This window comes from Hetaerina americana, unplaced genomic scaffold, assembly GCF_022747635.1.
Source record: "Hetaerina americana unplaced genomic scaffold, ioHetAmer1.1.p SCAF_11, whole genome shotgun sequence".
Lineage (NCBI taxonomy): Eukaryota > Metazoa > Arthropoda > Insecta > Odonata > Calopterygidae > Hetaerina > Hetaerina americana.
This window is the reverse complement of record NW_027286181.1, coordinates 6,157,819-6,180,431: the sequence shown is the minus strand read 5'-3', so window position 1 is coordinate 6,180,431 and position 22,613 is coordinate 6,157,819. Positions and strand designations below refer to the sequence as shown.

The 22,613-nt window shown below is 36.0% G+C and overlaps 1 protein-coding gene across 1 annotated transcript; it reads right to left on the bottom strand.

Annotated features, from left to right (window-relative positions):
• Positions 1–1,238: 1,238 nt before the first annotated feature.
• Jhbp3 (Juvenile hormone binding protein 3) lies at positions 1,239–19,077 on the bottom strand. Its single transcript, XM_071599345.1, has 7 exons — positions 18,920–19,077; positions 14,351–14,507; positions 4,969–5,061; positions 3,491–3,629; positions 2,105–2,238; positions 1,782–1,931; positions 1,239–1,438 (listed from the first exon to the last, which is right to left on the bottom strand). Exons 2-7 carry the CDS (start codon positions 14,436–14,438, stop codon positions 1,287–1,289), a joined length of 756 nt encoding a protein of 251 aa, XP_071455446.1. The 5' UTR covers positions 14,439–14,507; positions 18,920–19,077; the 3' UTR covers positions 1,239–1,286.
• Between the last annotated feature and the right edge of the window lie 3,536 nt (positions 19,078–22,613).

The following is a 22,613-nucleotide window of genomic DNA, read 5'->3' as shown; positions in this document are numbered from 1 at the left end:
AGGGTAGAGCTCACCTAATACCATGGGTGAAATTCATAAATGAGGGTATGGGAACCAGTTCCCTTCTCTGTTCTGCCAATGTTTTCCCAGGGAGATCTGGTACACAAAAAATCACACTGCTTTGGTGAAACTGAGGGTGCCCAGAGGTATTCCCAGGAATGGAACCTGGACCAACTGGGGGATGAGGTAGCCATTACTCTGCTCACTGGACTACCTCATCCCCTAAACTTACATATAGAGCTTATTAGGTAATTCATGAATTTTCTTGAGCATCATTTATTGAGATCTGAATTCAAAGATTTTTAGAAGAACATTTTAGGCATTTAAAATTATAAATTATCACAATATTTCATATGAGTAAGGTTAAAAATTTTTACTTCATGAATCAGATGAAATACTCCTTATCAAGGGTCTAATTTTTCATACCTCTGATGAAAATGACCATGCAGAGGTGGTGGCTTGCCCACAAGAGTTGTGGAGCTGCAAAACTTCATTTTTTCAATAAGAACTCTCTCATCACAAAAAGTAAAATTGTCATGTCAAGTCATGGGGTGAAATCTCGGGGAAAGATCTTTATCTCTTTATCTTATTAGAAGATCCCACTTCTGCCACACACAGTGCAATCTTATCATGCAGTGATATAGTCTAGGGACAGCTAGACTGAATTGACCCACCAGCTCTAATGCAGTTTGCCAAGATGTGACAAGGTGGTTGTCAGGAGGTAGAACAAAGTTTAAATGTGAAATCAGGCTTCACGGTTCTACAATGCCTATGACAAAATCAGCTGATGAGATGTACAATGCCAGCCAAGCTGTGCTGAAAAGACTTCACGCTGTTAGGACAGAAGGTAGTGATGAGTTACGGTGGGAGGGGACACATGGGGAATGGCTGAGAGATTTCACCTTATAGTACTTTCTTTGCTGCCTGTGTAATCATCATGATTAACTAATATACACACACTTGATGTTTATTAGATGAGATTAGAGTAGTAAATTTTCCCTATGAAAATTATTGAGCCCCCATAAGTCTTCAGGAGTGAATGATTTTTGTAAGGGTTGGTTCAGATCTCCCCATGGTGAAACCCATCAGCCAATACTGCCATGCTTACCTACCTGCCATGCCATACCAACCTGCCTGCCATGAAATACCTACAATGGTACAAACATTTCTGTATATTGGTGATGAACTAGATAAAAGTGATGCAGGAACAAATTTATATGCACAAAGGAACCCATTCTTTCTTTGTAATAATCACATAGGTTTCATTGAATATATTTAATTCCAGATTACTTGGGGAACAGCTCTGAGTACGGAAAGTTTTGCACAATTTGGTTTGCCGATTCCAGCATAACTGATGAAATTGCTCTCTCAATCTGTGGTTTCAGCTCTTTCTTGAATTGGTCAAAATTGGCATTTATTGCATCATTCACTACCTTCCCTGCAATACAAATATATTAACCTGTATGAAATCAATCACATTTATCAATTTGAAGTTTTGATTTGACTTTAGTATTATAATTTAAAATTAGTTATTTACCCTTGGCCTGATTTCACCATACCATAAAAAATTGTTAATTATATTAATAATTATTCATTGGTTTAATGCAAATTAGAATGAATGTAATGTACATAAGGATACAGACACTTACTTATAAGATGATTTTCATTCTTAGTCGTAAGCATTGAAAATGAGCTATTGTGTTGACTATCAAATTTTTGTTAAGGCTTTGGGGACAATAGGGACCAATTATTTTACTGAATTATATATTTTTTCTACTTACCCAGCATTTTATCTCCGCCAAATAGATTCTCCAAGTGTATTTTACCTCTTCCAACATGTATATTTATATCCATACTCTTGTATTTCAAGTAATCTTTTCCTCCTCTTCTTTCAAATCCACCACGGAGTATTACATCACCTTTGCAATTAGCTGTAAAAGAATAACTTTATCAAAAATTCCATCCACACCAGTAATTATAAAGCTTAAAATGTCAACTTATACAATATTATTATTCATATTTACATCTCTTTTAAGATTTTACTTCGATAATTTAGTTTCTTTGCTATGGTACCAATAATACATTCAATAACATTTTTACTCACTGAAATTTCCTGTGAATGGGCCCCTTCCTCTAATTGGTAGCAGTAAAATTTTCCCATCTACTTCATAGTTCGATTCTATGTAGAGGTGAGGGAGATTTAATCCAAAGTCCATTGTATTTGTTTTAAAATCTATCCTGTTATAGAGAAAATAACCACAAACTCTTATAAAAAGTATTTATGAGACTATATTTAATGCATTAAGACATTATTTTATGAAATAGAGTATGATAATTGTTAATTTATAGCTCATATAGACTCTTTTTCATTGTGAACTACTACAATTACAATCTTCATTACAAATAAATAGGTCATTTACTGAGGAGATTCTTATCAGGAAGGTTAAAAAGAGCCAAAATTTTAAATAAGACAATTATCCTGTCTATTTTAAATTATTAGTTAGTAGTTTTTCTGTTTCATGAATTCCAAAATTACCATTTGAAATATTTTTAAATTGATACAATTCATAGAAAATGAATTAAATGTATTTATATATTGTGCCTCTACCGCAGTTTCTTTGGTATTTATATATATTGAGACATCATTTTTATGGACATTGACAATTACGTCATACACCACCTACTTTAGGTTGACATCTGTAAACAATCAATTGAAAAGATACTCATTGAATACAACTTAAAAGGAAAATTCTTTTCCTTATTGAGAAGTAAGTTAAATATTGAGAGAAGTGGGGCCACACACTTAAAAACCAATACTTTTACCTCTTCTTTCCCATTCTTACACTTCCTCATAACAATGCAAAATATTTTAATAACATTTGGGTGTATTCAATTACCTGACATTGCAACCAAAATATGGTGAATTTCCTCAAATGAGCCTACTCTTTGCATCCATGTCTAAATAGTTCATCATGGATTTGTGGAAGTCTTTACGCTGACATGCCTTTCAAATGCTTCTCCACTACCATTGAAACACATGTAAAAATCATATTTTTTCCCAAGAAGATGATTTACCATTGCAATCTAGCAACTGGTGCATCAGAGGTCTGAGGTGAAATCTGATTCACTCATCACTATGTGCTGACTCTATATTGATACTGATCTGCAACAATCATGTGCAATTGCGTTAATTCCATCAAGCACTCCAGCTCAAAGGCTGAAAGCAAAGATGCAGAAATAGAATGGAATCCTAAGGTGTTGGCACTTCTGAGTTTGACAAAAGAGTTAGCATTGCATCCTCTATGCTAACGGATAAGAGAATAAATTTTTGCTCTGGCTTTTCAAATGGAATGCACTAAATATCAGTGATAAAATTAAATCCGCCTGAAATTTAAGCATCCCTTGCATATTATTTTCTTAGATAGCATCGCATATAGTCGTTTAGTAATAAATATTCTTAATTTACTAAGAAGGTAGAAATTTTTCATACTTCATCCTGTTTATGATGAAATCACTGCATCCATATGCTTTTACATCTTTCAATGTGATCTTGATACTTTGTCCCTGGTTGGCATTGATGGATTTTATATTCAGTGGCTCAATGGAAGGAACATTGAACTCTGGAATGCCTATAAAGTAAGAGAGAATTTCATAATATACATAGTTGGGAGACAATCTACTCTGATTTGTTAATATTCAAGTTGTTGAATACAAGTCTCCAGCCTTTATTACTTTATATTACCAAACCCTCCCCTGTGGAACATTGATTTACCCTGTACCCCATGAGTATTTTGTAGATATAACTTGGTTAAGGGGTGGGCATGCAGCCTTTAATTTCTCATTTTATTTTAAGAGAACTCATGATTCAGTAATATGCAACATTCAGTGATATAAATGCCACCGAATGATGAATTATGGAAAATAAAAGAATTAAATTCAGACTTGTGAAAAACAACTTTGAAAATCTTTTATGCTTTTTTTTTCATCAAAATATGGATATATAACCTCTTTTTTAACAATAGATGATTATGAAATTCAGCAGTACTTAATGTTATCAATAAGCCATGATAAAATAATCACTGAAAGCTTCACTACACCAATTTCTCTAGTCATATGAGATTGATTTCACTGAACTTTGAGGACATCATGGCATAAAAAATATATTTGAGTGCTTTACAATGAAGCTGTAGAATAGGTGGAAGTGAAAACATAATTCATGGTTGAAGTATAATTCATGATTTTATTGTGGCTGTACATTTTATGACGTGTTTTAGTGGTTAGATAGACACACTTTCCAATTGCATTCTAAATGAAGTAGCTTTTGTTCAATATGTTCTGCCCAAAAAATTAACTAACTTCACAAATGGAATAACCACAATCTTCAACCTTCTAACTTATATGCCAAGGATACAGAGGCTACCAATTCTGATTAAATCTGATTTGTTGATGAAATGCTCCAGTAATGCATATAGCCAAGGGATTTCACTTATAACCATGTAAATTATAGGATATATTTGGCCTGGGTGGAGAAACTTATTAGTAAATTAAAGTAAACAGATTTTCAAGAGGAGAGAGGCATAGTTGAGCATTACTCTGGTTAACATAAATTATAGTCAGTGAAACATTTAACATATATAAGGAGTTCATTGAAAGGAGGAAGTTATTGTCGCATAATATTGCGAGTAAAACAGCATAAAAAATAGGATAGATTCCAATAAGGAGTCATGGTATGGTTAGTAAAGACTGTAATGTGGAATCATTGAATGGATAAGAAGAAAGATGAAGAACTTTTCATACAGGCTTTTGGAAAATAGGGATGGAGATGAATGGAGAAAATAAGTTGCATAGAAGGAAGGCAAATGGCAAAGGCATTTTACATTCCATGAATACAGATACAGATTTTCTAAAGAAGAAGGAGGGGAAAGGAATAATGTTATGAAATATGAGGCAGGGCAATAATATTCTTACCTTTGACTAAATATGGCCGCAGTCTTTCAATGGAGTTCTTGACACATTCCTCTATATTAGGGTTACTCAGTTGACAAACCTTAATATAGCTGGCTGGAAAGAAAACATCAAAGGTATTTTAATTATTGGAAACACTCAAGGCATATAATATTTCCTTGCAACTGGCTGCAGCTTAAAACATTAGGTATGCTACCTTGCCTGAATCTTCTTGCCCATGTTCATAACCTGGGATTCATCCATGAGGAGTTAAAATGATGCTGAAGTGGTGTGCTATTTTACTTAAGACTACCTTACAAAGAATGACACTTTCCTACATACTCGTATAAAAATATGCTATTGCAATTAGCCACAATTCAGAAACTTATTAACAAAATTGCCTGTTTTCTCCTAAATTTTTTAGAAAACGTAAGTATGATTGTAATTTAAACTACCTATAACATTTAATTTACTATATCCATCTTAGAATAGTGTAAGGGAAGGTAGATCTTTTCTATCAGTTGCGTTCCATTCAATTAAGAACTCATGCTAAATCCTTAAATATAGCTCTATTGTATAGTACTGTGGCACTCTGCAGTAGACAGGATATTTGGGCTTCAGAACTTTTAAAATCCTTTAGAATGGAGGAAGAAAGTTGTTTAGTATGAAGATTGAGCTAGAGAACAATTTATAGATGTTGAAGCATAGGTAATTATTTTCAGAAGTAAGTTGGTTCATCATTTACTGCCATCTATTGATTCAACTAAAAGAAAATGACTCAAAATAAAACATATTTTTCCCCTGCCTAAGATGTTCCTGAAGTCCCTCATCTTTTGCTCTCCTCCTTTCACAGCATCTTGTGCATTATGCTGTACAGTTCTATGCCTAAAACTTTTGGGACAGCTGTAACCATCAGCGGTCCACTAGTGCAGTTCATGACTTTAGCAAGAGCTAAAATAAAATCTGTCTCACAGTATTAGTAAACGTGTTGAAATTCATTATTTGGTCATAGTACATTCATGAAAAATTTCATATCTATAACATTAAAAACAAGTTGTTGAGAAGAAACGCATGTCTAATGTGTCAATACATGTTTAGAGCTCCAATTTGCTATTCTTCAATCCAGATACTTAACTCGAGAATAATCAGAATAAGTATCATGGCTCTGAGAAATTACAAAAGGGTCCATTGTTCGATAATCTGGTTAGTTTTTCCACTTTTCGGATTTCAATTTTGCTGCAATCATTTTCAATTGTTCTTTATACGATCATTTTCCAATGAGTTCAGTGGAATATGCCATTCTAAAAAAAACAGCTAAAATCTTCTCTACAGCTGACATTTCCTCCCTGATAAAGATAAATGGAACAGTTGCATTTGAAATTTAGTGACTAAATTTTTGGTTGATGCCAGTAGGCCACAAAGTTTGATCATGCACTCTGCTGATGTATTTCTGGGAGGTGGTCCACAGTCCGTATACTCCCAACTCCATTCATCCTTGGGCTCAAAGAGCTTCTATTGCCTCCTTAGCTCGGCTCATTCGTGCTCCGCATCAATAAGGAGAGCCGCGCGTCCATAACAGTCGGCAGCCTCGAGGCCTCACGCCGTCCGGACGTGCATTCGACACAGTCACCGGTTGGCCTGAAATTCGGAGGCTCAGTGGGGCACGCGTCGCCGGCCCGATGATTCATTGCTACTCTCTCGCGTAGGGGACGACGGAAATATGCCCTCCAATGCCCTGCGCGCTGTTGTACTGCCGCAATTTCATAAGGGATAAAGTTTTTTAGTTAATTTAGTACCCTGCAAGCCACTGCTAGGATGTGTGGCAGGGGGTGAATACACATCTGACTAATTTTGACCCGCGGATGACCCTAACGCGGTCGGATAATGTTATTATGATCCCTTATCGTTCATGGAAAAGATGATATCTTAAATCTATCTATTCTACACTTAATCTCTCTAATTTCATTGACATGATCTCTCCTACCGTAGTACGATGGGGGTAATAATACATTTTCAACATCCCTGCTAAAGAGACCTTCAAATTTGTTCAAGAGATTTAATCTGTAATTTAACCTTCGCTCCTGGAGTGATCCCCAGCCTAGCTGCTCTAATATTTAGGATACGCTACAAATCGATCTAATAATTATAACGTTTTACCAATCTGGAGATTTGTAAAACGTTTTTATTTGGGCTGTTTTATGTGTAAAACGTTTAACAATTTGGAGATTTTTAAAAAATTATTCTTTAACCATGATTGCTAGAACCTGAAATTATTTGCCGACGATGCAGTGGTTTACCGTGATATCCGTGATGCTGAGGACACAGCAGCTTACTCAGACGACCTTAATGCTATACAACGCCGTTGTGCGACTTGGTAATCAGAATTACACTTAAAAAAAGTGCGTAGAAATACATTTTTGGAAAAAAAGGAATTCCCTCCCGAACGTCTACTGCATCGGAACAGCGAAATGAAATATGTGGACTCAATTAAATACATAGGCGTTACCCTCACTCACTATCTCTCCAGGTTGAAACATACGGGGCATATGTGGAAAAGCTAACAAAAAATTAGGATTTATCAGAAGAGTATTGGGTAAATGTGAGGAAAAGGTCAAAGAGAAATGTTATCTTTCACTGGTTAGGCCTCATTTAGAATATTCAGCCACACACCCTAGTGGTGGCTTGCAGGGCACTAAAATAACAAACTAACTAAAATATGCTGCCAATCTAAATGCTATACTACCTTGATCAAAAAGTTCCCGGAATAACCACCGTGTGGCGCTCCCATCGTTCCGATTTGAGTTCTGTTTTTTTTTGTTAAATTGGTACATCTGTTGTTGATATTCCCTTTAAATCTTAGTGTCATAACTTGACATTTGCAAAAGTTACGTAGCCAAGAGTACATCTATCTCTGTGTGTGTTGGCGATTTTTTACAATTTCAGAAATGGATTTAAATTTGCAACAACGAACTTGTATTAAATTTTGCGTAAAAAACGGATTTAGTGGCGCACGGACGTTGGAAATGTTGGAAAAGTGTTTCGGCAACGATTCTCTAAAAAAAAACGGTCGTTTACCAGTGGCACGAGCGGTTCAGAAGTGGTCGTGAGTCAATCGAAGATGATGAACGCAGTGGCAGACCATCGACATCGAAAGTCGGTGAAAAAATTGATAAAGTAAAAGAAATGTTGGTCAATAACCGCAAATTAACCATCAGAGAAATAGCGGAGGACTTGAACATTGCCTATGGATCCGCCCAAGACATTGTGGTTAATGATTTGGGTTTCCGTCGTGTAGCATGCCAAAAGACCTCAATTTCATGCAAAAAAGAGACCGTGTTGACGTCGCAAAAGACATGATTTGCGAGGCTGAATCCGATCCCACATTCATCAAAAGGATCATTACTGGAGACGAGACGTGGGTTTATGAGTACGACACGCAATCCAGACATCAGGCAATTGAATGGCGTTCACCAAATGAGCCGAGACCAAAAAAACCACGTCGTTTTCAGTCAAAAAAGAAGGCAATGCTGACGGTTTTCATGGATTACAACGGTGTAGTGCATCATGAATTTTTGCCAGAAGGCCAGACAGTAAACAAAGAGTATTATTTGGGCGTTATGAGACGTTTGCGTGAAGCAATTCGCCGAAAGAGACCAGAAATGTGGGCAGAAAACTCGCGGATTTTGCACCATGATAACGCACCGTCGCACAGTGCTATCATTATTCGTAATGTTTTGACGAAAAATGCAACAAATACCATCCAACAGCCACCGAATTCACCTGATTTGGCCCCCTGTGACTTCTTTCTGTTCAATCGAGTTAAAAAACCATTACGGGGAACGCGTTTTAGCAGCCGAGAGGAAGTAATGGAAAAATCGCAGGAAGCACTGATGGACATACCGAAAACCGAATATAAAAAATGTTTCGAGGATTTGATCAAGCGCTGGCATAAGTGTGTTGCAGTCGATGGGGATTACTTTGAAGGGGACAATATAGATTTAGATGAATGAACTTGTATTTTTAATTTTCTGAATAAATTCCGGGAAATTTTTGATCAAGGTAGTAGATCCCATTTCCTTGCCTCCTTTGGATTTCTTCCAACAACCTCATACTTTCTCATTAGTTTTCCTTTCCAATCGTTTTACTTACTCCTATTGTTCAGGGTGTCGATAAGAACTTGGAGTTTTTCTCAGAAGCGTGCAGGGATAGAATGAGGAAATAGGAGCGGCTCTATTACACTTATTTTATTTGTATAGTAACCTTAAATCCACCGCTAGGGTGCGTGTAGCTCCTATTTTTTCTATTCAAACCTGGTATGAAGGCCTACATAAACCCTACTTTGTCCGGGTAGGTTACCGTTGGAGTAAGGGAGTTCGCTTCTACATCTCTTTCCGATTTCGTTGGTTACCTTCAGAGGACAACCATGCGTATATGTGAAATGTTAAATGAATATTTTACTGTCAGAATTCTGTTGAATGATTTTTAATAATGCCTTCGCATTTCTATTTATTTTCCCACGAGATATGGATTACATAATTGTCAGAGAGGAGCGGACTTCGCGTCTCCAGACCTACGCCCTTCTCTTTCTGGGTTACCTACAGATGGCGCTTGGGTTTAACGGCGTTTGTGGGGAGATCTAAGTATGGTATGGTGGTGCCAAATTCGTTACCCGTAGACGGAATCTTACTGAGCGAGTCGTTGTAATCGGCCAGGAAAAAGTTGTCGGGAATATATATGGATAGAATTTTATGCTAGTGTGTTAGAGTAAGTAGGGCAGAGCTAAATAATTATAACTGACCAAAAAAGAAAATGCATGAGAGTTTTTGGTGCATTAATTAATGAGAAATTTACGTGACTTGTGCTTTAACTACGAAATATTTGCAGAGAATTCCACACCGAAATCCTAGCCTGGTTCCGAAAGTTTGCCTATTATTAGGAAAAGTAGACACTTGCGGTATATCTTCAGCGTCCCATAGATATTCGGCCCCACTGGAATTAAATTAATTAAATTGAAAGTCATGCAAAGTTCTGTTTCTCCAACGGAAACATCGATTTCCCTGCCTTTGGAATTTCCTTATTCAAATCGCGAATGAGAAAAAACTATCTATTTTTAAAACTTTTCTACTATTCCACGACTTTATAAATGATCTGATTTTGAATATTTTACATTACATTTGGGAAACTTGTAATCTAGTGGGTTGAGCGTCCGGCAACTGACACCTTAGGATGTCAGATCCCAATACACACAATATGATGTCCTTGAGAAACCTCAAACAAACGCATAAAGTATGATTTCGTGGGCACTATGACTTCTGGAAAACAATAGGGCAATCGATCTTATATACATGGCACCCTACAAGTCACCGCTAGGATGTGGGCCAGGGGGTGATTATGCACCAGACTACTCTTGACCCAAAATCCCCCCTAGCGCGCTCGGATAACATTATTCTGATCCTTTATTGCCCACGGGGAAAATTACATCTTAAATCTATCTGCTCTACATCTAATCTCTCAAATTTTATTGATATGATCTGGCACACTGTAGTACGATGGGGTGATAATAAATTTTCAACATCATTACTAAGGAGAATTCTACCAATTTATGCAAGAGATATAATCTGTAGCTTAGCCTTTGCTTAGCGAATGATTCCCAACCAAGGTTCTCTAATAATTTTGATTCGCTAAGAAGTTTATCATAACAAATTTTACAAATATAGCTCCTCTACGCTGCACTCGATCCAATTTGGCAATCAATCCAACTTCATGAGGATCCTATACACTAGCAGCTTATTCTAAATGAGGCCTAATTTTCGAAAGATAAAATTGCTCTTTAACCCTCTGCTAACTCCTAAATTTTTGTCTTGTCCATAGCTTGTCCATTTATTCCTCGTATATGCCTCACCCAGGAGAGGCCGTGAGTGAGGGTAGCACCTAAGTCTTTTGATCGAGTCTACACTTTCTACTTCGTTACTCCTGATGCAGTGGGTATTCGGGAGGGAACTGCTCCTATTCCAAAAATTCATTCGACCCATGTCGAGTTGTGCACGTCTTAAGATATAGTTCAGAATGAACTCTACGGTTATCTATGAAACTGATTTTTTTATTGAGACACCCGCTATTATTGTATGTCTTGTAATTTGATTTGCCCTTTCTGGGTTACTCGAAGAAATATGGCATCAGTAATAATATGTGTTTTTCAAGTCAAATCTTATGTCAATGTCATTAATGTTTACTCGTTTCCTGAAACTATCACTTATTAGAACGAAACACATGCAAACGTTTGTCGGGAAGAACAAAATTTTAGTAATCTTCAATTCAGCGGAAATAGGTTCCTTAGACAGTGTAATTTAGACCAGACAGTTGAAATAGCTGTTTCCTGTTCACATTATATTTAATGCGTTTTTCACGACCTTGGATCGAAATAAGTGATAGTGCAAAAAGACCTCCTTATAATGCGTAGCTCCCAAATGGTAGAGAGAATCCAATTTATTTGCTTCCGCCGGATGTTTCAGCAAATGATTTTTCTCTATCTTTTCACCTGAATACCTTCTCAGAAAATCCTTAGAATTGTATTTGTATAAGAAATGAAAATATTTTCAGATCTAATTATGAAATTGGCATTTGCTACTCAGCAAAAATTATTAAATCGAAACTTCTTGATTTACACCTTATCATTTTTGGTGCTTGTTGTTTAAATAGTTGGGTGGACATTAAGCCTTCGAGGCTCATTAGGAACTATCATCAGGATTGCACTCAAGTCGAAGTAAGATTATCCTTCATCCCCTTTAATAATCAGATATTTTCATCCCTTTAGTAACAATCACCATTGCGTTAATAAGATTGATAGTCAATATGTGTTAGCTTACTTTATGAATGTGCATTGTAACTTCTATTAATGAATTTGGCATGTGCAAATAAATATATCAATTTATATGTTGCATTTTATTTTTCTTAATTTTCAATTTTTTCTTACTTTATTTCATTAATAATAAGTTTGATTAATTTTTAGCTCTTGTTTTTAGCGATATTTATTTACATTTTAATCACAATGATAATCTCAATCTTTTCTTCCTAATTTTATTTTCTTTTATTTTTATATTTATATGTTTTATCATTTCTAACTATTTATAATTATTTTTTATTAATTTATTTTCTTTAAGTGTGATACGTTTTCTATGCGTGTACTCAGCGATTTATTTGAAATGCAATGTATAATTTTTCGTAGTGTTCTCATTATGTGTATCACCCTTTCACTGCTATGGAGTATCCGCACATTATTTGTATCTCAGTAGGTTTCGCAGATTTTACACACCCCCTTGCCTGCTTGGTTGTTTTCCTGCTGTAATTTTTTTTCGTTCAGAATATAAGTCTGCAATTCTTACGCTCTAATCACAAATTTTTTCGTTCTTTACCTAATTCTTGTCCATGTTTTTAATTTTATTTCTTTATTTTACTTTGCATTTTTGTTATAATCACTGTCAACATTTCCACCCTCTTTATTGCAATGACTGTTGACTTATGAACGACGAAGGGTTCGGTGAAAGAAGGGACTATCTAATCTCAATCTCGTCCCAATAGAGACGTTTTATTTTTATTATTATTTATATTTTTTCCTAGTTATCCTCAAATTTTCACCTATTTTAGACAAGAATGATTAGTCAGAAGTCTCAAACCAATAGCTTTTTCCAATCAATTGCTCTTGCTCATTTTTATCAAAAATATTTAAATCCTGAATTTTTTGGAATAGTAGACAAAAAGTAAAACAATTGAGGAAGTGCTAGGTATGGTGGTGAGGAGAGAGAGGAATCCTAAGGAGACCGGAAAATGGATGTAAATCATATTGATTGGCAATGGGATGTTGAAGAATGTGATTGAGGAGAGAAGGTTAGGTAAACGAGGAAGGGGCTGAAATAGGATATAGATGTTGGTCGGAATGAAGAGAGGAAGGAAGTACACGAAGATGAAGAGGGGTTTAATGTAGAGCAGGATGTTGGGTTGTGTTTTGTTTAGAGAGACAAGATATATGGTAGTTGTGTCCATCCAAAACCTGCCTTAAACGGTGGATTACCTATACACATTTTTGTTTTCGAAATGGTGGGTATGCTTCGAGCAGGCACCGCTGGATTTCAGAGGAATGTTCTGCGTATGCAACTTTCTTGTATGGTCCATATTCCTCGCATGGTCCTTTATTCTCATTGGATAACTACGCTCTAAGTAGTAATCTTCTAACTATTCTTGATGGATGTTGCTCGGAATCTTAGCAAACAATAGGCTAACACTCGTCACATCTACGGGAATGTCTAGCAATTAACGCACTTGAGTGTATCACACTAGTTGATGAGTAAAATATCTTATTTAATATTAACCCGTTAAATAAATGAACTAAAACCAATAATCATTCCATTTCATTAAGTACATATGAAGGTAAAATTAAAATCATCAACATTACAGGTGATCCATCTATTAAAGGTTGTTTTTGGACGGTTACTAATAACTACTACGCACGTTTCACAACTAACATTCTTTAAAACTTGAGCAGTTTCCTCTTCACCCAAATGAATGAACGCGGAGAGAGATCAGAGACTTTTGTCATGGTGTCATATTTGATTAGTTAGATAACCGATTAGGAGTACATTTTGGGAGACCATTGAAAGCTATTTGAAGCAATTTGGCAACTACATTAAAACGCCTTTCACCCTGTCCTATTTGATACTCAAGCATCCTGTGATTTCAGCCCTTCTTCATATCATCCAAAAATTATAAATTTCCTCTCTCTTCTCCATGCTCACCTCCGTCTTAAAAGCCTCGACCGTACCTATTCTGATCTTATTTCCTTGAACACCGGGTTCCAGACGCGAATAACACTAACATAAAATAGCTTAGGTTCCTTTAGTGATTTTTCCAATCTCCGGTCGTCGATGCACTTCTACTTGTAATTATTTATTTGGTGATAAAGCTCTTCAAATCTCGTCATAATAATTACAACTTTGGCCTTCGTTAATTCCTAAAATATGAATTGATAGATCAAATTTCCTTTTTGAGTTAGTATGGCAATCATAATTATTTCAGGGTCAACTCTTAAATCAATCAAGATATTTTAACCAGAAGGTTTTTCAGACCATTAAATTCGAAGTGAAAAAGGGTCAAAGCCCTTCGTGAGCAGCGAGTTGTTACAGCTCGCTGATTGAGATAACTTGCTCAAGGGATGAGACCTAATTTTTAGGAAATAATAATATTAAGAAATCTATCCAGAATTCGATGGCAATAATCTCCAATCACGAAAATATTGACGTTTTTATGCAATTTCTGCGAAAGCGTTCTCTACGGTTCATTCAAGACTGGCCGCAGCGCATGAAGCCGGCCGTCCTCCCCTCCCGTAGTTGGCGGCGTTTCTCTTTCCACTCACGTATGCTTCTGCTCCGCTGTCCTTCTGTGAGGGCGGCGAGTGCGAAGAGGCAGAGGAGCGGCAGCAGCAAACGCCACACCTTCGTCATCTTGCCGGCGATTTGACCACCACTGTAGGAGGGACGAGGGGAGTCCGGTGAAGCTCCTGGCACTTGGCTCTGTAACAAAAGAGAGAGGGATGCGTCAGGGAGATTAAGCATTTTTTGACGGCGAATTCTCGCACGACGCACTTTCACAAAGTTCAGACTTCTCCAAATATTATCTCTCACTAAAAGTTTTACCTTCAAATAATTTATTAATTTGAAAGCAACATTAGAAACTTTAAACCTTGACTATCTATATAACATTTGCCAAACCCAGAAGTCTTATGATTTCACTGATTATTTTTGCGATCATGGTGGAAAATTAGGGTTTTTTTCCGTGTGAAGTCGGACTTATTGTAACTCTACCCATCATCGCCATCTTTGGCTGATCTCCAGTTTAACTTGGGAAAATTTGTGTAATTTTACGTATATAATCTGTTAACAGATTCAAAATCATAGCAGTCGAAATTTCTAAGATATGTTCGTCTAGGAATACTTGGCAATTATTCCATTCTTCCTCTATTGTCCATGTATGAGAAGCACTTAAAAAATAGATCGAAGTGATTAAAGCATATCTATGCGAATTTTTGAAATAAATTGATAAAATATTTTACTGTCGAAGAGCATCAAATAAGTTATAGTTACAAGTGAGTGATTAACAGAGGTTAGCGCGAAGTGCTACCCAAACACCCAAACGAACAAACAAACGCTTGCATTAACTTTTCGTAAATATAAAAACCAAACGGTTTCCAAGTGGGAATCATTCAAAATTTCCGGTCCATATGAAATACCGCCAATTTGGACCAACTATTTCAATTAAATTTCCTAAATCATTGTAACCACTCCGAAATCATTGCAAAGTAAGGTCCACACAAAATTGGAATAGATTGACGTGTTCATGCAACATTTTTTCGAGAAGGGCATTTTCAAATCTCGGTAATTGCGAAAAATATTAATTATTTATAATTAATATGCCATAGAAACTATTGTAAATCTCCAATTACTAATTTCAAATGGTTAAGTCAAAAAAATATGATTTACTTAACTTTATTGTTCTGTTACAAATAGATTTCCCAAAATTCAAATATGCAAGAAGTCATCGTTGAAAAAATACGTGTAGTTCTCGAGGTGTTTAACAGGGCTTACTAAAATCTAGAGTTTAGGTATCCTTTGGACAAATTTAGAAAACTTATCTTCTCCTAGTCCTGGCTGTTCATTTTTTAAATAGACTTCCCTGGTTATTATGCGTGACCATAGAAAGAAAACTTTAGCTACTTAATTTAAATCGAATATGTAGTGTGCTATTGCCGCTCCAGTTAAGATGCAGCAAGTTCGTGGGGAAAGCATCACTCTATATCACGTGAAGAACTGTATTTACTACTTCCTTTCAAGCAAATAGCTGAGAATAAGTATGAAATTGGAGGAGAAACACTTTTAATATATGTATTTTACTTTCTGCTTTCAATGGATCGGAATCTGTGTGTTCTTGGAAATCCATTAAAACATCTCGCACTTTTGAAACGATATTAAGAATGGGTTATTTGTCTGGGAGACACTTGTTGATTGTTTTCAGCTGATTTCATTACTTTATCTCAATTATTCATTCGTTACTCATTTTCAGAATGACATTTTTCTTAAATTTCTCGTGATAACATCAAATATACATTTATAAGCCTTTACCATCAACATTCATGAAAAAAATTAAAAAAGGGTTTTTCAATTGACTTTCAGAAGACTTCTAAGTTTATAAATTAGACGCCTTTATGAAGCCTTCATCCTTTGCTTGCACCAATGCCAACAAGGAAAAGGAACGTTCCGATACATGAGATAATCAAAAGGCTGAGCACGTAATATCATGTCATAAGAGTCCTCGACAACTTTTACGGTGGAATAAAAACTGTTCGCGTTAGAATTCGTAGAATAAATTAATAGGTGCAGTGGATGTCTCCATATAAAAAAAAGCTGTCATTTGCATTTTCGATTGCTCATCATTTAATTATTTAATGCGTGTATTTAAGTGATGTCAAATTACCTTCGTTATTACGCTGAATGTAAAAATACGTGTTAAATGTACAGCTTAATTATTTCGACTGTTTTCCCTGATATAATTAAATGATAAGCACACATACTATCAATTTTCCCTCGGTTACGGTCGATGTCTTGCATCTTAAATGGAATGAGAATTTTTCTCGCCGTCAAAATCTATTGATAGCCGTTTATTGGATGTTAATTTGTTCTCAGGGTGAACTTTTTAAATATCTATATTTAAATGTTTTCACTGTGAATATTTTGTGAAATCAGTGTTCATGAGGATGAAAGATGGCCTTGTGTATCCTATCGTGTATAGATGCAAGGGCATTTTCCTATCGCCTATTTAGCGGTTACTGAACGCATTTGGCTTATACGGCCTAAATTATAATTCATCTTAATTAAGGTTGCCTAACCTCCAGAAATGGCATTTACCGTTCTAATTCGCGAGAATATTCATGTCGTCAGGAAATTATAAAAAGGGAGACCACGAAGGAAAAGGTCCTCAATCAGAGAGATACTTTTCTCAAATTGATAAATTTTAAGGTTTTTTTTCCAAATAGCAAAACAGATTTAACTTTTTTTTAGAAGTGCATGTAATAAATGAATGTGCCAATGAATGAACACTATTTTCTATGGATAAATTTTGTAAATTTAATGATATTTTAATAAAATAAATATTTAATAAAATTTACTTAAATTATTAATAGAATAAAATTAATATTTATATTACTTTGAAGCATAATAAATAATTTAACTTTCGTGAAGAATTGTTTTTCTTGAAAAGATACCAATGTAACAAACATAATCAAATTTAACGTGAATATCGTGCATTTGAATTAAATAAAATAACCTTAGCGAATTTCCTTTTGGATAGAATTGGTAAAAACTCGTCCCAGAAAAAGTATATTTTGTTTGTTCCTGGTAAATGAAACTTCTATTCAGCAGTATATGATAGGACTATTTTATCTCTATACTTTCCAGTTGTTTTTATCTGAAAAATATTTGAAATTCTAAGACGATTGATATTTTTAGACTAATCCTGTACAGTTTATCATGCTGTATTGTGTATGATGATGTATTCAAGGTGTTTCTATCATGCAAAATGAACAAGTACATTTGGTATCGCCGAAAATACATACTTTTCATCAATATATCATAATTAGTATTTCAATTTTAGGATTGGTTTACTGCAGCCCTCCATTATACTATATTTAATGGCCATTCCCTCAATCCCTGATACCTTCTCTGCTTTACGTCCTTTTTAATTTGTCCTATGCACATGGATATATGAGGATTATATTGAAGTCAAATATTTTTAAAACGAAAGAAACCGGTGATATATAACACTAAGTGCGAAACACACGCCACAGTTGACCCCTCAATCCATGAATAAATATATTTCATGGTAGAAAGAAGAATAATATTTAATGCTTTCACCAAAAATGTCAATTTACTTTTGTTTATGCAAGATTTGGCGATAAGAAACATTGCCGACAAATGCGATAATTCAGAAGAGAGTCCCCATAGTGGCGAGTGACTGAAGATATTATGAGGAAATTTCGCAAAAGGCAGCTCTCCGATGAAGGCATTCAGCATGGTGAAAGGCATTGCATACCACAAAACCCACACTAATCACCACCAAAGTTTGCTGTGACACATGTGGATACATCTCACCCCGAAATAAGTTCTTAGTCATTTGAAATCCGCATGCTTAGGAGCGAAGGATGGTTCCTTTCTCTTTAAAACCTTTGGCTTCTCACAAAGTTCTAGTTGGAGAAATTCGCACCACTAATATTTTCAAAAAGGGTTTCACACCCAGGAAAGCCTATTCTCTCTAGTCCAAGTTCTCTTTATCGGCAGGGCCATTATGACCTTATTGGCAACCAATATACCTTGAATAAGAATCGACCCATGCTCAGCCGAGGAACAAATTGCGAGAAAATCCTTTGTTTTTATGGGTTAGGTAGTCGAAGTTGTGCGTGGTGGTGTGATAAATCGGTAGGGGATTTTTACTCTCCGTTCCGCTAAATGAAGTCAACTCTTGCTCACCAAAAATTTCTTAATTTGATGTTATTTTGATAGAGCCAGGACGGATTCGGTTTACAAACGGAAGTTCTCATACTCGCGACGTTTCTGATACCAAAATATATCTTTCCTCAAACTATGCCTCCAGTTTTCTGATACCAGATACTCCCATTATAAAAGGACTGTTCCCTGCCATGGCATAAACTTTCCCCCACCATTGGACCAAGTACTAGTTGTGATCTACCCTTACATATCAAATAAATCTTGGGATTATTCATTGCAACTTGCCTTCAATGAGAATGAGCGATGGTCCTATTGGATCCTAACGTTTGGCAGGAGGGATGCTTGGTAAGATCGCCGATGGATTTAGAGTGTTAAGCCTGATATGTGAGCAGGAATGCCACCTCTTATCTGATCTGATTGGTCCTCACCTTGATCGGTGGAGGCAGGAAGGGCGGCCGGCAGCAGCGGATCGTCTCTTCCTCCGCGCCGAAACTCCCACGGGCCACACGCGGCTCTCTCGAAATCGCTCTCCTCCTCTGGCCCGCGACGTCCTTCCAGTCGGATTCCCTTCGCTGCAGTGCCGTTTCTCCCACGAGGGATGCGAAGTGCCTTATAGGACTCATCGGAAGCCCCCGAGAGCGCTCCCCCCCTTCCTCCCTCTCCGCCCGCCCCCGCCTTCACCCCTCCTCCTACCCCACCATTGTCTCGTCGCCAATGTCTCCCGTCTCATCTTCTTCCATCCGGCCTTACCCTTCACCTCTTTCTCCTCCCCTCCCCGCCCCTTCCTTACTCCTCTAAGGACTTGCCAAGCACATGGAGGGTGGGGTCCTGAAAAATTTATTTTTCTCCGCTCCTGATCTATCCTGGAGGAATGGTTAATGATATACGTCTATGGAGACCTTGCTGTTAGTTTTAACCGAGGGGAAAAATCGACATTACGCTTTCGGTGCGGTGGAGCGGTATTGGCAGTGAAAAGAGAGGATTATGCAAAGCACTGTTGGGGAGAGACTAACTAATGGGACACTTTATGAAACGAGAATCTATTAGAAATCAGGGCTGGAAGGACTACGGTGCTACCCTTACCAGGGAACATAACCACGAGCCATATAAAATCATTTTCCAACTTTCGCTTAATGAAAACTACCGTTGATATTGAAATTGTAACGCAATTCGTTTTTTATAGAAGATGGGAATAAAATTTAAATTCAACGTCGTTGCCTGTTTAAGCCGTACCGTAGCACATTTAAAAGTGTCGATATAATGTGAGGAAGCCGACTTTAAATGATTATTTATAATTCTAATTTATTTCACAACCAGCCGTCATGAGTTTATAAATAGTAAACTCAGGAACTCTACGTTGGTACGTGTGCGCGTCACGTTCCTGATTCCTAAGTCTTATCCCAGGGAGGAAGGCAACTTGCTTCGCGACATGGCAGTAATTCTATCTGCGGATTGATAGTAAAGTGATAGATTCAAGTCCTCGTTGCACCCAAAAAACTAGGCTAAGGATTAGTAAGTTTTATAAGTTTAAATAAAAAAAATGTGAAATTTTCTTTGGAAAAATGCCCATACATAAGTAAATATCTAATATAATTTTATGGTTTTATTTCTTCCAGCTTATAGTTGTCTCATTTTCAATCGCGCACATTTTCAGCACTAAAAACAGAGGAAATAACTACTAGGCAATACATAGCTCTAACACATAGTACGTATCATGTTTTTATTTTTATTATATTTAGTGTGGGGATATGAACTATACATTTATTTTCAACCAAAACGTCATAATTTTACATTTGATTCATAGTCTTCTTCAGTAATGTAATCATGATTCCATTTGGGCAAAATCTATATTTTTCCAAAGTTAATTTTTATTCATCTATTTCCCTTATCAGCTGCATTTTAAAAGTAACAATAATTATTGTTATTTAGAATTAAAAACTTAAACTAAATTAGTTTGAGGATTGCCGACGGCAACATCTTCTACTGTTATTTGTATTTTTTTTGTTTTTTTTTAAAGGATTAAATCTGCGAGTATCACAATGAAAATTTACGCTTCAAGTTCAAGGTTATTTTTTCATATATTGTTTTAGCATTATCAATTTTAACATTTAAAAACTTTTTTCAAAATATTATGGAGCATACAATGCCTTAGGGGAGTGAACCTTCTTATAAATGAGTGCCTCAAATTAAGATATCTGCGTTTTTCTCCGCTCTAATTTAAAATATCAGCCCGTTTAAGAATTTTGTAAAGAATCTATTATTGAATTTCCTAGCCATTGAAAATACACGTGAGGTGTGACGTCTTATTTCGAATCACGTGCTGTATTTAAATTACTTCTAACATAACTGCCTTGTGCATGTCGCATTAAAGCATATCAAAGGATCCGACTGTCAACGTTCCCTCTCTGTGTGCTATTCGACTTTGTTTTTGACTCAGAAGGAGAAAATCCGTTGTTTGAAGATGATGTGATCAGTCAAATATATTCAGAAATTTGTCCTCACTGTGATCGTAAACTGCGTCCTTTACCTCGAGCTGCAAAAATGATATTGAATATTTCGAAATACCTCACTCAGCTTTAGTTACGATTTAGTCTGCAGTTTTGGTTACTGTGTTGTCCTTGTGTGAAAAGTCGTGCCCACCCGGTGGCCTTGTGCGTCCTTCGAGGAGGGCAAGTCCAGCGTTCATTGGAATCGATCACTGAGTCCACCCCCAAACTTTCCTGCAAAGGGACCAAGGAATTTACATTCATAATCATCTTTAATTTTTCCTTGAATGAGAAATGTAAATATATCAATGTTTCAGGGATTTGGCGATGCACAATTAATTACCGCTGGTTAATAGTTTAATGCATCTAAAAACTTAAGTTTTACCTCATTACTACTTGGAAGTTACCATTTTTCAACGGCTATATTGAGCTTGTTCAGGTTTCCTGGAAAACAGCACGTGTAAAGAATAAGAATACATAACTAGATAAACTTGAAGAGATAGCAACGATGATTGTTAAATATCAAATATTTATTAAAACACGACTTTATCTCTCGTATTTGGCCTAAACACGTGGCAGTGAATAGTTATTCTAAACAGTTTTTATTACCAGCACGAAATTAGTATTGATTGTCGCAATTACTTACCGAATGACTATTGTAAAAAATAATCAGTGGACTTGAATACAAAATAAATAGGCGATCTATCTGTTAGAAACGATTTCACGATTAATTCTATTTTAATCAATTAATAACAAGTTGATCTAGAGGACCAAAATACCTTGCTCGTTTTTCAAATTACTTTTAAAAATGAAAGGCCGATTTTGCCAGGAATTTAAGCAAATTTTAGTTGCCTTTTATTTCGCAAAGCGTGAATCGGTCTCGTCAATATACGGAAAAGATATACATATTTTATGTGATTAGGACAAGGACTGCTGGCCAAGCCGTTTCCAGTGGTTTGCACCTCTACGGGAATCTCTGATGATTTATTTTCAGCGTCTGACATATTTGTGGGATTTCCGGGTATCCCAGGAATAAGGATATAATAATATGAATAGATATATGTGGCAATAAATAATGTAATTGTAGCACCTACAGTGCCTCTCCGGGATGCTGAAATCTCCAGATATTTAAAACAGCACAGCTTCCTCGATTCTGTTCAATTATTTAAGAGTTTGAAATATAAATTACAAAATCAGGTGTGATGTTGTGGAACTGTTTCATAAAAACAGAGACGAAGACTGTTATAATTTTCCACTAAAATCTATTTAGTGGGAAATTGTGATAGTATTCGTCTGTATTATAATTTCAAATAGTTTGATTTCCAAGTTCGGTCTAATGATTAAGAGATCGATAAAAGTCTAAGGAATTAAAAAATGGATTAAGAGACTCAAGAATAGAAACCTTTGAGTCTTTATACTGCAGACAGGTATTACACTTAGTACACACTCATAACAAGTGAATTGAGGAAGTATTGCACCAAGAAATAGAGAAAAGGTCCATACAAAGGACATAATACGTATGTTTGTGTTGCCTTGAAAATTTCCTATAGAGACATATAGGAATGAGGAACGTGAGTATATGCAATACTTTGCTGAAAAGGAAATCTAGATGAATAAGATAAGGGAAGTCCTACAA

Coding starts and splice junctions, on each gene's coding strand:
- Jhbp3 (XM_071599345.1), bottom strand. CDS start 14,438: ATGACGAAGGTGTGGCGTTTGCTGCTGCCGCTCCTCTGCCTCTTCGCA. Junction 3,630..4,968: donor GCGGCCATATTTAGTCAAAG/GTAAGAATATTA, acceptor CTTACTTTATAG/GCATTCCAGAGTTCAATGTT. Junction 2,239..3,490: donor TTCATCATAAACAGGATGAA/GTATGAAAAATT, acceptor TCTCTATAACAG/GATAGATTTTAAAACAAATA.